Here is a 13,040-nt window from a genome sequence, read left to right as displayed (position 1 = left end):
AGGCCAGCTCTCCAACTTGGGCATGCATAAAAGTCCCCCAAGGGCTGGTCAAACAGCTTGCTGCTCACCCCCCTCGCCCCCGGCATCTTGGATTCCTCAGCCAGTCAGATGGGGAAGAAGACATGGGTAGATTCTGCGTCTTTAACAGGTCTGGGGCTATATTTCCAGAACCAGTGTTGCGACCACACTGGGGAAAATACAACCCAGTCCCTAACTCCCTTATGTACCCTGGGCTGCCTTCACGCTGTGCCACGTTGCAGCCTGTGTCTTTGCCTTCTGGCTCTGTTCTACACATTACAGTCAACCATCTGTACCTGTGACTTCTGTGCCTGCGGATTCAAGCAAGGATTGAAAATACTGGGGGCGGAGGGGGGATGCATGTGGACTGAACATGTCAGGACTTTGTTTCTTGTCATCATTCCCTAAACAGTACAGTTTAGCAGCTATATACATAGCACTTACGTTGTATTAGGTATTCTAAATCATCTGGCCATGATTTAAGTATATGGGACAACATGCTACATCAGTTGCAAATGCCATGCCACTCTATATGAACCTTGAGCATCTGCGGGCTATCATGGAATCAACCCCTGTGGACACTAGAGGATGGCCGCAGTGTCATCAGAGGGCGAATGGTCCTTGGAGTGGAAATCCTGGGCTATAACCTGCTCTGCCTCTTCCCAGCTGTGTGGCACCAGGCGAGTTCCTTAGACCAAGTCTGTTTCCTTTCACATAAAAGGGAGAAAATAGGGTGAGTTCTCTCCCTCGCCCCTCATCAGCCCAGTGTTCTCCAGAAGGGAAGGAAGGACAATGCACAGAACACCCGCCTGTGTCTGTGGGCCTGGGGCTGATGTGGATCCTGGTACAGCCTTGGAGTAGAAGGGAAGATTGTAAGGGGGGAAAAGGACCACAGATGCAAAATCTAAATGCACACTCTTGCCAGCTGTAAGCAGTGTAGCAAGGAGGGGAGGCGTTCACGAGCCGGGGGCTGGGAGCCCATGCCCTAGTTTCTTACAACACCTTTACAGGTTCTCTTTTATGCTAAGTCCTACTCCTGCAGCTTCGAGGAATCACCAGGATCCACAGGTAAAGGAAGTCAATAGACCTCAAATGCAGTCATCCCTGGAAAGAAATTTTCATGCCCATAAATAGAGTCCCAAAACCACTCAGAAGAAAAAAACAATGATTGTGAACTCGGCTTCGATGGTTGCTCCAGGGAGTAAGCTGTTAAAGATCTCTTCCTGGTTAGGTGAGACCCAGAGCCAGTGATGCCTGCATTTCTGGACTTAGCCACCGGGTGGATGGTGGAGCCCTCTGCTAAGATGGGAAAGAGGAGCAGCAGGTTGAGATGTGCCTGGGATTGGGGGAAGTGGTGACAAGTCCAGTCGTTTAGGATGTGGCAACTGAGGTGTTGGCAAGACGGATGGAGACAGGTGTCAAGCAGGTTTGTGGCCACTCGGGTGGCAGGCATGGCCCGAGCCATCCATTCACTGAGATGGAAGCCTGTGCCACCAGCATTTTTCTGGCAGCCGCTAGCCCTTACCTGGCCAGGTGTCACTTTCACCCAGACATTGGCTCCTTTGGATTCCCTGGCTGGGTTGTATTTTTATTTTTATTTATTTATTTATTTTTTTTGACAGGCAGAGTGGACAGTGAGAGAGAGAGACAGAGAGAAAGGTCTTCCTTTGCCGTTGGTTCACCCTCCAATGGCCGCCGCGGCCGGCGCGCTGCGGCCGGCGCACCGCGCTGATCCGATGGCAGGAGCCAGGAGCCAGGTGCTTTTCCTAGTCTCCCATGGGGTGCAGGGCCCAAGCACCTGGGCCATCCTCCACTGCACTCCCGGGCCACAGCAGAGGGCTGGCCTGGAAGAGGGGCAACCGGGACAGAATCCGGCGCCCCGACCGGGACTAGAACCCGGTGTGCCGGCGCCGCTAGGCGGAGGATTAGCCTAGTGAGCCGCGGCGCCGGCCCTGGGTTGTATTTTTAAAGATCTCTGCCAGGTGAACAAGAAGTGGAAGGAAATTTGGCACAAGCAGAAAAGATTCTGGATGTCACAAGTGGAAAACATTGCCTGCCCTTCCAGTTATCTGCATCTGATTCTAGGCTTCTGTTACTTTGGAGTTATTTTACAGCTAAGCTGTGGGATGAGTGCAAAATAATTCCTGTCCGTAGATGTGCATATAACATACCCAAGGGAGGTGCAACTGACCCCTCAACTCCTGGTGGGGAAAAACTTGGATGCAACAATCCTTTATTCCATGCAGATTCATGGCACCTTGTGACTTCTCCTGGCTACTAATCTTACCAACCCTCTCAATGAGTTAAATAAGATCTCTGACATGTAACCAGGTAATATTTATATGCATCATGCCTGTTCTTTAAAAAATTATCTGTAACAGAAAGCATGGGAAGTTCTACTCCTCAAAGATGGAAAAACTTAGTCAAGTCTACACAACCCCAAACCTACCCCTAGACCCACCCCTACCATCCTAAACGGGAGGGGTCCAGCCAGGGCTTGTCCCTGCTAGAGGACATTCCAATTTTCCTTTTTTTACATGCTGGGACACATCTGTGCTGCACAAAAACAAAAACACTTAAAAAAAAAAAAAAAAAAAAAAAAAAAAAAAAAAAAAAACATGGTTTCCTCCTGCTCATAGCTGAGTGACAGCATGGGTCCCCAAGATCATCTACATAGCCTCCAACCCTCCGTCTTTTGCAAGAGGACAGAGTGGCTGGACAAGGAGGGTGACCAGGATGTGTGTCTATGTGTGTAGTTTGGGCAGTCTGCTTGTGGCTACCAGGAGTGGGGTCAGACAGGAGTCCATCAAGTGTCCAAACATGATGTCTGGTAGTGTTCAGAGAACATCAGCTGAGCTCCGGAGTTTAAGCTCACATAAGGCCCTGCTAGCCCAGCTTCCAGGCCCTGCCCTTTTCCCCCCTCCAAGCTCTTCTAACCCCCTTCCTCCTGGGCCCTGAGCCCCCGACTCCCTCGGCAGATGGGAGGCCACTCTGCTGCTTCTGGACAAACTAGGCAACGTCTCCAGGTCCACACTCAGGCACGAAACAACCCCTCTTCTCACCTGCCCTCTTCTGTTGGCCTAGAGCAAACAGACCTTGAACTCCAAATGCCAGCTGAGGCTCCTGCCCACAACTCAAAGCTTGTTTCTAAAGGGACACGCCAGCATGGTTCAAAACGAGCCTACACATAACCTAGCGGCTCAGCCCGTGGGGAATGGACAGCTACAGATAAAAATCTCCTCAACCATTAAAATTATATTAGCAAGAATGGGGGGGTGGAGTAATACACTAAGTAATATAAACTTATGTTAATACTTTGCCCACTTTATCTCATTTAATCCTCAAAACACCCAGACTGTTACCCCTTCCCCCATTTGACAAAGCGAGGGGCTCAGGATATTCTTACCCACATCAGCAATGAGCACACCTAGCTCCATGGCCCATGCATTAAAAAGTGAACACCTCTCATTTTTCTTAAAGATTTATTTATTTGAAAGGCAGAGCTAGAGGAGAGGGGAGAGAGGTCCTTCATCAGCTGGTTCACTCACCCAAACCGCCACAGAAGCCAAGAGAGCCTAGAGCTTCTTCTTGGTTTCCCACGTGGGTTTAAGGGCCCAAGCACTTGGCCTATCTTCTGCTGCTTTCGCAGGTGCATTAGCAGGGAACTGGATTGGAAGTAGAGCAGCCAGGTCTCAAACCAGTGTTCATATGTGATGCTGGCACTGCAGACGACAGCCTAACCCATCTCACCACAGTGCCAGCCTGTGAGCTCCCTTCTTATAAACCCTCAGCATTAGTAATTCTAAATAAGGAGGAGACACTGTGGATTTAAATAAAAGCCCCTGTAAGAGCAGAACGCTGCCCACAACCACACTTCCACCTACAGATATGTGCTCACCCTCCAACCTATAGCATGCGACTTACATGCAGTGAGCAATACATCCTGGAGCACACCCCCCCACACAATGGCCACCGTGAGGCCCCACTGTGGCAGTGTCGTCCCTCCCGTGGCCTCAGATGCGACACAGTGGACGCCAGCGCAGAGACAAAAGGAAACCAGATCCAGCTGAAGTCATTGAGCCACTTACTTGGACCAAACCAACCCTGAAACTCACCCGCCTCTGGACTTTCCAGTTTCAGGAGCCAAGGCCCTCCCCTCATTGTTGAGGCCAGTTTGACTGGGTTTTCTGTGGTGGTAAACCACGCCCCCTGCTATAACAGCAAGGTCCTACCATGGCCATGCACAGAACCCCATGTAAACCGATCCCTCTTTGTGTGCAGAGGCCTTCCCTGGAAGGGTACTTCCCACTGTGCTATGTTTAGATTGTTTTAATTTATATATTTATATATATATATATATAAAATTTTAGCTCAAAGTTGAGATGATAAAAATAAAGTCTAAGATGATCACGTATTTCTTGTTTGTCATGACACCATGCTTTTGAAGCCCCTGCTGGAATACAAGATGCAGAACACAGGAAGAAAGCTGCTACAGGGAAGCAGGGAAGCAGTTATCTTGGGGGGCTGGTGCTATGGCCAGGTGAGTTAAACCGCCACCTGCAACATGGGCAGGCATCCCACATGGGAACTGGTTCAAGACCCAGATGCTCCACTTCTTATCCAGCTTCCTGGGAAAGCAACGGAAGATGACCCACGTACATGAGAGACCAGATGAAACTCCCAGCTTTGGCACGGCCCAACCCAGGCAGTAGAGTGGTCATCTGGGGAGTGAGCCAGTAGATGGAAAAACTCTCTCATTCTCTCTCTCTGTAACTCTTTCAAGTAAAGTAAATCAAAAAGAGAAAAAGGAAGAAATAGTTATCTTGAACCTCTGTAAGAACACTCTCCTCCTGCTTCTCCAAGCTGGGGTCCCTGCTGCAGGTAGAACAGGCCCACCCCCAGGGTACCCTTCACTCTGTTTCTTCCTCCCCAAGTTGCATGGCAGCCCCAGTTCTAGACATTTTCCTGAGCACCCTGCAGACCCCAAAAGCATGCAGAGAAGGAACACACCTTCGATGCAGCCAGTGAGGATGGAGGCCAGGTCTTGCTCTTTACAAAGCGCTCAAAAGGCCCTCAAGGGGAGCGGTTGTCTGGGTCTTTGGAGAGAGCAAGGCAGGGGGACGGGGACGGGGACAGGGACAGGAACCATACTGCAGAAGCCCAGGCTGTCCTGGGCCTGCCGGGCATGGCAGCAGATGCAGCACAGCGAGCACCATGACCCAGTACCCATGGAGGGTGGATTCCCACAGTCCCAGGGGCAGACCATCTGAAAATCGAGGACCTGGGTAACAAATCCCATCTTATGAGTGACCCTAGACCCATGAAGTCATACAGCAGCCCCCTCCCCTAGTACAGGTAAAGGCTCCCCACCAACAGGGGACAGGGATGACACACCAGGCACCTGGGGGGGGTCCCTCCCCTGACAGCAGGATGCCTTCAGGTAGAGACCTCAGTGCTCTGTCCCTCCCCCTTTCTTGCACCTCTGTAACCCATGAGCCTCTGAGGCTGCTGGTCTAGAAGCCATCAGCATGGGGGGGGGGGGGGCAGCATTGTGGAGTAGCGGGTTAAGCTGCCACGTGGAACACCAGCTTCTGACAGCCAGTTCGAATCCCAGCTGCTCCACTTCTGACCTAGCTCCCTGCTAATATGCCAGGGAAGGCAGCGGAGAGCGGCCCAAGTGCTTGGGCCCCTGCTACCCATGAGGGAGACCCAGATGCAGTTCCTGCAGTTCCTGGTTCCTGGCTTCAGCCTGGCCCAGACCTTGCTATTACTGGCATTTGAGGGGTGAACCAGCAGGTGGAAGATTTCTGTCAATCTTTCACATCATAGATCCTAACAACAAAAGCCTTGGAGGCCCTCCCTCCTCTGCAGGGAAGCCGTCCAGTGTCACCGTCCGTCCCAGTGGCCTGTGCTACGTTTCGCCTTGAGGGAAGGCTGTGTCCAATCCCACTGCCTAGCAGCAAGCTCTGCAGCTCTGGCCCTCCCCAGCAACCTCGTCATAGGAGACAAAGCCAGGACCAGTCTGCTGCTGGCAGCTCTGGCCCAGCAGTTAGGCAAGCCCGCTGCCCCAGACCATGGCCTCTGCTCCTTGCAGGCAACAGCAAGCTTCCTCACAGGTCCCTAAAACCAGACTGGGCACCCAAATCCAGATGCAGAACAGAGGCAGGGGCAGGGGTCACCAGCGCCCTCCCATTTTCTCAAAATGCCTGTTGGTGGCCACTGAGCCCAGTGAGACAGCATGTCCTTCAGGAAATGGCTATGCTCAGGCGCGCCTTCTGGGCTGGTTTTGCTAGCAGCTGACATTTAGAGTCCATTTAGATTCAGAATGCTGGGGGGCGGGGGAGCCCGCACCCAGGCTTCCACGGGGCAAAGCTTCCAGTGTGTGGACCCAGACCTTCCAAATCCCAGACAGCAACTTACCGTCCTCACAGCCTCAGGTTTTGGGGTATGGGAATGGCTGGCGACTGAAAGACTTTATTAGCTCTTTGCTCTGAGCACTTCCTGTGCTCCCGGAAAGTGCCGCATCCGCGAAGCTGTACAGTTCACGTGGGGTGACGTGGGCCAGGCTTCTCAAGAAGAGCACACAGGTTTCCTGCCCAGACCATAGCCCCGCCCGTCACACTCGCGGCTGGGCCTAAGGAGGACACGCGGGAGAGGGTCCGAGTCTGAGACGGGCTGAGTGTGGGCCCCAGAAGCAGAGTGTTTTAAGGATGGGGTGACCCAGAGTGACAGGCACTACCGGGCCCGAGAGAGGCTGTGGGTCTGAGAGCTGGGAGGTGAGTGGTGGACAGAACAGGAGGCAGGCAATGGGGCCACAGCAGTTTTTCAGGAAGAGAAAGGAAGAGGCAATGGGGAGAGCAACACAGGGAAGTCCCGAGGAGGGGACAGGAAGGACAGAGGACAGGAGAGATCCTGTGACCTGAGAGTGGGCATGGACAGGGCTCTAAGGGAGGATAAGCAGAGGCCGCCTGCTGGCCTCGGTCCCGATTCCCACAGGACAGGGGCAGTGGGGACGCAGGCAGGCCAGCACTGGGCATCTGCGCTTCTGAGCAGGGGGGCGCTCAGGTCTGCTAGGGACTCCCACAAGTGCCGCTCTCATCCTCGGTTCTCATCCTTGGTTTCTTCTCTCGTTCAACAACTCAGAGTCAGATGACATGGCCAAAAAAAGGCCATAAAGCTTTGTGAACTCACTGAAGAACAAACCCAACCCTGAAACCATCGTGGGCAGCTTTTGGGCTGGGCTGGGCGGTGTGACCCGGCAGAGGCTCAAGGTCCAGCTGCCGGTTCACGGGAATAGCTTGGGCAGCAGGGACCGCCCGGAAGCTCCTGGGACCAGTGCACAGCCACCACCTCCTGCTCCAGGGCAGGTTGGGTCAGAGGCACAGGTGAGGCAGGCACTGCCACTATACCCCTAGTAGCCAGGCTGGCAAGTCCAGGACGCTGCTTGCATAGCCACAGTGCCCAGACACCAACACTTCATCCCCTTGCTGTTTTGATTGTACCAACAGGATTGCCCAGGGCCCGATGGAGATAATCTAACATGATGTTGACACCAGGCCTGTGGAATCAAAGCGCTGCCAACAGCGAGGACAGCTAGGGGGAGCGAAGTCATAGCCAACCTGTTCTAGTTGGCAGCCTGCACAGGCAGGACAATCCAATGTGGTGCCACACAGACTCTTAGAAAGAAAAAAAAGAAAAATCACAGGATGAAATTTATATCTGATTGTGCCGGCGGCGGCCGCCCTACCCCTTCCCCACCTAACCTCCCGTAAGGTGTGGTCATGCCCGATCCTCTGGTTCCCCTGGCGGCGGAATTCACCACTGAGATGCTCAACGCCATTTTGTGAGTGACCCCAGACAAAAAAGAAAAAAAAAAAAAAACGACCCAACAGCAGCCTTAATACAAAGATATATTCCATAAAAGAGTTTGGCAGTCAAAGAGAAGCATCACGCTTCCTAAAAACACAAGCATTCTTCTGCCCCTAGTCTACAGAGAATTGTAAAAAAAAAAAAAAAAAAAAAAATAGAATTATACCACCAGCATCCTCTGCAGACACCCCAGCGTACACCGCACAGAACATTCGCTTCGGCAAGGACTGAAGGTAGCACACGATCCCTGAACAAGGAGGACAGAACTGGCACAAGCTACAGAGAAGCGGCAGCAAGTAGCCAACAGGTGCACACGTGCCCCGGGCTACCCCACCCCGGGGTGGGGGGTGGGGTGTTATTGGCTGTGTAAGACAAACTTCATTCTAAGAGCAAGCCCCAGAAGAGCCCTGACAGGGCGGCAGACACAGTGACCACCAATACACCAGCGTGCAGAGTCACCACCCAAAGGAGAAACAAAACGCCCAGAGCTCCCCAGCAGCCGCAGCCTGGGGGCCGGGGCTCAGCCTGGGACCGGCCATGGGACAGCCCATCTCCCTCCGGGACAAGGGGAACGGCAGGCCGGCCGGCTGGCCTTTGACGGGTGCGTGGCCATTTAGGAGCCCGGGTCAAAAAGTCTCAGGCTGGCTCCCTCTCGGGCCTGGGCTCCCTGGCCTGTCAGTGGCAGGGAGAGGGTCAGGTTTCAAGTTCTGGGTGACAGTTTCAGTAGCACCAAGACCAGAAGAGAGTGAGGCCCAGCCGGGGAGTGGCAGTGCACTATGTGGTGCACAGAAGATGGGGACGTGTGTGTGGGCACGAGGGATGGGGGCGGGGAGGCTGCCTCAGCTCTTGACACACTCAAGGGAACCAAAAGGGACAGCTTATGTCTGGGACACCGTGTAAGGCTGCTGAGAGGAGAAGACCGGAGAAAAGGGAGAAGAAATGAAGAAACGGTGTGAAAACATCCTTACCCCTATAAATAACCTATTTACACATCTTAAGAAAAGGAGAGCCGGCTCTCTGCAGAGGCTAGGCCCGCTGCCCCGAACCCAGCGCCACTAGGGCTTAATGCAGTTGAGGCCAGAGGCAGGTCCCGGCCCTGGGAGAGCAGCTGCAAGGCCTGGAGGGGCAGCCAACGAGGCACTCCCAGGGCCTCAGGGCCTGCATGGGCTCAGGCTCACTGCTCGTGGACATGGTTGAGAATTCTGCAAACAACCCCCGACATGTGCACACTCGGATCTCCCCCTCCCCAGTTACGGGCAGGCCCCTATGCTCCTCGACCTGCTGGGGAGAGAAGCCTTGGCCTCAACCTGCTGGTGCCCACCCCACGTCCCTCCTGGCCAGTGCCAGTGACCCAAAGCCTGTGGTGAGGTGGCAGGGGGTAGTGCAGATGGGCTTGGTTCCTTCACAGCCAGGAGGGTCCCGCCTGCCCCTCAGAGTCACCACTCCCACGTAAAGACACAGTCTCTGTCCCTGGGTAGACCCAGGAGGGGACGCAGTCACAGGTCCCGGCAGGTGAAAAGGGTCACTGGTCTTCAGCACCAGGGAGCAGAAACGGGGAGGTCATGTGGCACTGATGCAGAAGACAGGGCTGGGTGTTGGCTTCTCCCCCCGGACCACAGGGGGCCGCCAGGGACAGGCTCTGGCCTCCATCACATGGCTCAGCTCTGCTCGTCGCCTCCGCTCCTCAGAAGTGATGGCCCGCCTTCACCGCCTCGATGTCTGAGATCAGGGTCCTTGCCAGGAAGATGCCGAATATCTGAAAGCAAAGCCAACAGGGTCAGTGGCCACCAGCATCAGGGTCAATGGCAAGGGCAGCGGGACCCCCCCTCCACTGCACTGTGCCCCTCGCTGCCCTACTGAGGCTGAAGAGGCAGACACAGTGATGCTAGGGCCAAGGCAGGGCACGGGAGGCCACAGATGTAAACTGAGTCTAGGGTATGGTTCCCTGTATCCTTAGAGACTCGTTGCGGCAAAACAGACACCCTGCCCTGCCTCTACCACAGGCTGGGACATGCTCTGACCCCAGGTTAAACCAAATGTAACCCGGTCACCCCGCTGGTTCCCAAAACAATACATCTTGAATGCTTTCCGTGAACCCGGATTCCACAATGGACTAATGCTGGCCCGGATGCTGGCCGTCCTGACGTCGGAAGCTACACGCTGCACGTGGCCAACAGGGGAATCATGCAGGACACTGGTGCTTTTCTGGCTTGGGTGGACGTGAACTTGGTGACCTTTGGAAATGTGCTTTTTCCCTGTCGGTTCTCGTGGTGTTGCTGACGAGCCAGCCTCTCCCAGCCTGCTTCCCGCACCCTCGCTTCTTTTCTCCCTCACAGGCTTCCAGCCCTCAGTCTTCCTCTGCCACCACTCCACAAGCGTCTGCTCCGTGAGGAGGAAGGTGTGGGCTGGTGGCTGCGGCCCTGGGCCCACCTGAGTCACCCTCCCTAAGGCCAGGTCAGAGCCATACGCTTCCAGAACAGGGTGCTTTCCACAGAAGAACAGATGCTCAGCGGCCGCCAACCTCTCCCCACAGGCCTCAGGCAGTTTTGGGAAAACTCCCGGCTCGTGACATCACGAGTTCTTCACTTCGTCCACCAGTTCTCCCGGCAGACGCGCGCCAGCCCAGCCACCCTGCTCAGCCGTGACTTTCTCCCATGGGTGTCGCCCAGCTCAAACGCAGACGGCATCTTTGGGAAAAGGAGGCCACACAGGGCAGAGGGCCATGTGGATGGAAAGACAAGCACATGGGACAGGCGAGGGACGGGCGAAGAGTGCCAGGCGACCCCACACACTGAGCCCAGGCCTTCGTCCAGTCTACCTCCCACTCCTGATCTCAGGGCCTCCTGAGACCCCACCACTGCCGCCCCTGGCAAGGAGGACGCCATGGCAGGTGACGGCCCAGACAGAGTACACCACAGCCCTCACCTGCAGACAGGAACCGCAGCCCTCTGCAGCCTGCCAGCGGGCTGCCGACGGGACCTACACAGGCTCGGCCTCCCCCCGCCACCCCGCCCAGGGGGCCTTTCCAGGTGACAGATCATGGGGAGATAGGAATCATGGCCTATCCGGGCCCAGGCCCAACACACTCTTTTCCCAGCACACATATTCTCACCAATGACATCCAACCGGCTGCCCTTCTCAGGCCAGTTCCCTAGTATTATGCCCAAGCCAGTCAAGCATTCTATGTCAAAGGCCCAACTCCCTCAAATGAAGCAAGGTCACCCGCCCGCCCTCCACGTTCCCGGAACGCACCTGTAACAGGGAGATGGCGATGAATACGCCGGCCACGATGTAAATATTCCGTGGGAGCCAGCCCTCCAGCGCCTGGATGCAGCCTTTCGTGAAGATAGACTCGTCCCACTTGCTCTTCAGCTGCAGGGAGACAGCAGAGTGGCCTGTGCTGCGGCACACGCCGCGCCCCCACCCTGGTCCCCTGGAGAGCTCCAGCAGGGGCAGCACAGTGCAGAGGATGGAGGGGCCTGCGCAGGTGCGGGGGTGGGGCGGGCAGACAGCTGTCCAGGAATGCACATCTCTCTGGTCACCTGACAGCAGAGGCTCCCTGCTTGGACCTGGAACCCCTTTCTGTTCAGGCCTCCATAGAGTCAGAGGTCAGCTCGCTCGGTACAGCCCCAGTCTACACTGGGGAGCAGGAGGGACTGGAGAGCTTGCAGGAGAAGGATGTGCCTTTAAAGGAGCAGACGGGAGAGGGCTCGGAGTCTTCTGAGTCACAGCCAGCAGGAGAAAGGAGGGGGTGCGGCCTCTCAGGGAAGCCTGGCTCCAGGAGACACGGCCAGCGGGCACGGTCATCAGCCAGGCAGCTGCAAGGCCGGGGATCTCATTCCACCAGCCCCCACCCCCCAGCACCCTCAGCCACCCACGTACCGCAGCCAGCCCGGCCCCCTCAGCTATCGGCCTCCTCCAGGGCAACGCTGATGGAACATTAACTCGTTTTAGTGGTGTCAGAAACTGGACTGTGTCTCCTACAGGTTCATGTGCTGGACTCCTGATCCCCAATGCCTCAAAACGGGACTGTGTCTGGAGACGGTCTTTAGAGACCTGACTAAACCAAAATGAGGTTGCTAGGACAGGCCCTAAGCCAACAAGACTAGCACTCTTCTCTGAGCAGACGATGAGGACACACACACGTACACAGGTACGTGTCAGAACGGGGGAAGACGCTGTCTGCAGGCCAAGGAGAGAGGCCCGGAACAGAGCCTCCCTCCCAGCTCTCAGAAGCAGCCAGCCCTGCCCACGCCTTAATCTGACTTGTAGCCTCCAGAGCCACGAGAAAACAGGGGAGCTGACGTTGGCACAGATCCTTGCCCAAGTCTGGGGGCTTAGTTTCTCTCACAGTTCTGGAGGCCAGGGGGTCGGGGATCAAAGTGCTGGCAGATTTGGTGCCTGCTGCTGACCTGCGTCCCTGCTCACAGCTGGCATCTTCCTTCCATCCGGGCCCTCACACAGGGGAAGGGGCCAAGCAGCTCCCCAGTCCCCCACAAGAGGGTGCTGTACTCACAACCTGCTCCCCTCTCAGGCTTAGACACGAACTTGGAGGGGACCCAGTAGGTAAACAGCCCCAGTGTCCGTGGCTAACATGGAGTCCCGAAATCCCTCCCTTTCAGAATGGAAGTCACCATATCCCCAAAGGTCAACAGAGCCAGCCCTGGAGTGGATGCGAAGGAGGCTGTGTCCTGCCTGTCTTCACGTCCGAGCACGCGTCCCCCGCACTGAGGCCCACCCCAGGCCCATCTCTCTCCAGTTACACCACCTCCATGTGAAGGCTGGAGCAGGCCACACACCCCTGCAGCTTCACCCTAAGCCCCCTTATAGCTCACAGACCACCTTCTGACGCTGAGGGAGACTTAAAAACGCAGTCTTTATTCTCTAAAACGTCCACCCCAGATGCTTCACACAGTGACTGCAGCTCACAGGGCTTGAAACCCCCCACCCCACACTGGTCCTGGGGGCCTTGCAGCCAGCTCAGGAAGCAGGTGTGCCTGGCGCCCTGGCCCTGCCCAGCTCGCCCCCAGCTCAGACTACGCCTTGGGGCTACATCTCCCCGCTAGCCCACCAGCCCAGTTAGAACTTGCCCTAAACCTGAAAGTTAGACCATAGGGAATGGAACTCAAAGGACTGTTAACCTTGTGAATCCT

The 13,040-nt window shown here is 55.5% G+C and overlaps 1 protein-coding gene across 5 annotated transcripts in view; it reads right to left on the bottom strand.

Moving 5' to 3' along the window:
• Positions 1 to 7,911: 7,911 nt before the first annotated feature.
• Positions 7,912 to 13,040, bottom strand: part of TSPAN14 (tetraspanin 14) — a 58,438-nt gene continuing 53,309 nt past the window's right edge. For all 5 annotated transcript variants that reach the window (XM_051833052.3, XM_070057951.2, XM_089313594.1 and 2 more), the window contains 2 exons: positions 11,140 to 11,259; positions 7,912 to 9,643 (listed from right to left, as the gene is read on the bottom strand). In XM_051833052.3, coding sequence (XP_051689012.1) covers positions 9,572 to 9,643; positions 11,140 to 11,259 — 192 coding nt within the window. In that variant the 3' untranslated portion in view covers positions 7,912 to 9,571. The remainder of the gene's footprint in view (positions 9,644 to 11,139; positions 11,260 to 13,040) is intronic.

This window comes from Oryctolagus cuniculus, chromosome 15 (genome assembly GCF_051225735.1).
Source record: "Oryctolagus cuniculus isolate XC-2025 breed Fujian yellow rabbit chromosome 15, ASM5122573v1, whole genome shotgun sequence".
NCBI lineage: Eukaryota > Metazoa > Chordata > Mammalia > Lagomorpha > Leporidae > Oryctolagus > Oryctolagus cuniculus.
This window is presented reverse-complemented; position numbering and strand designations above follow the sequence as displayed.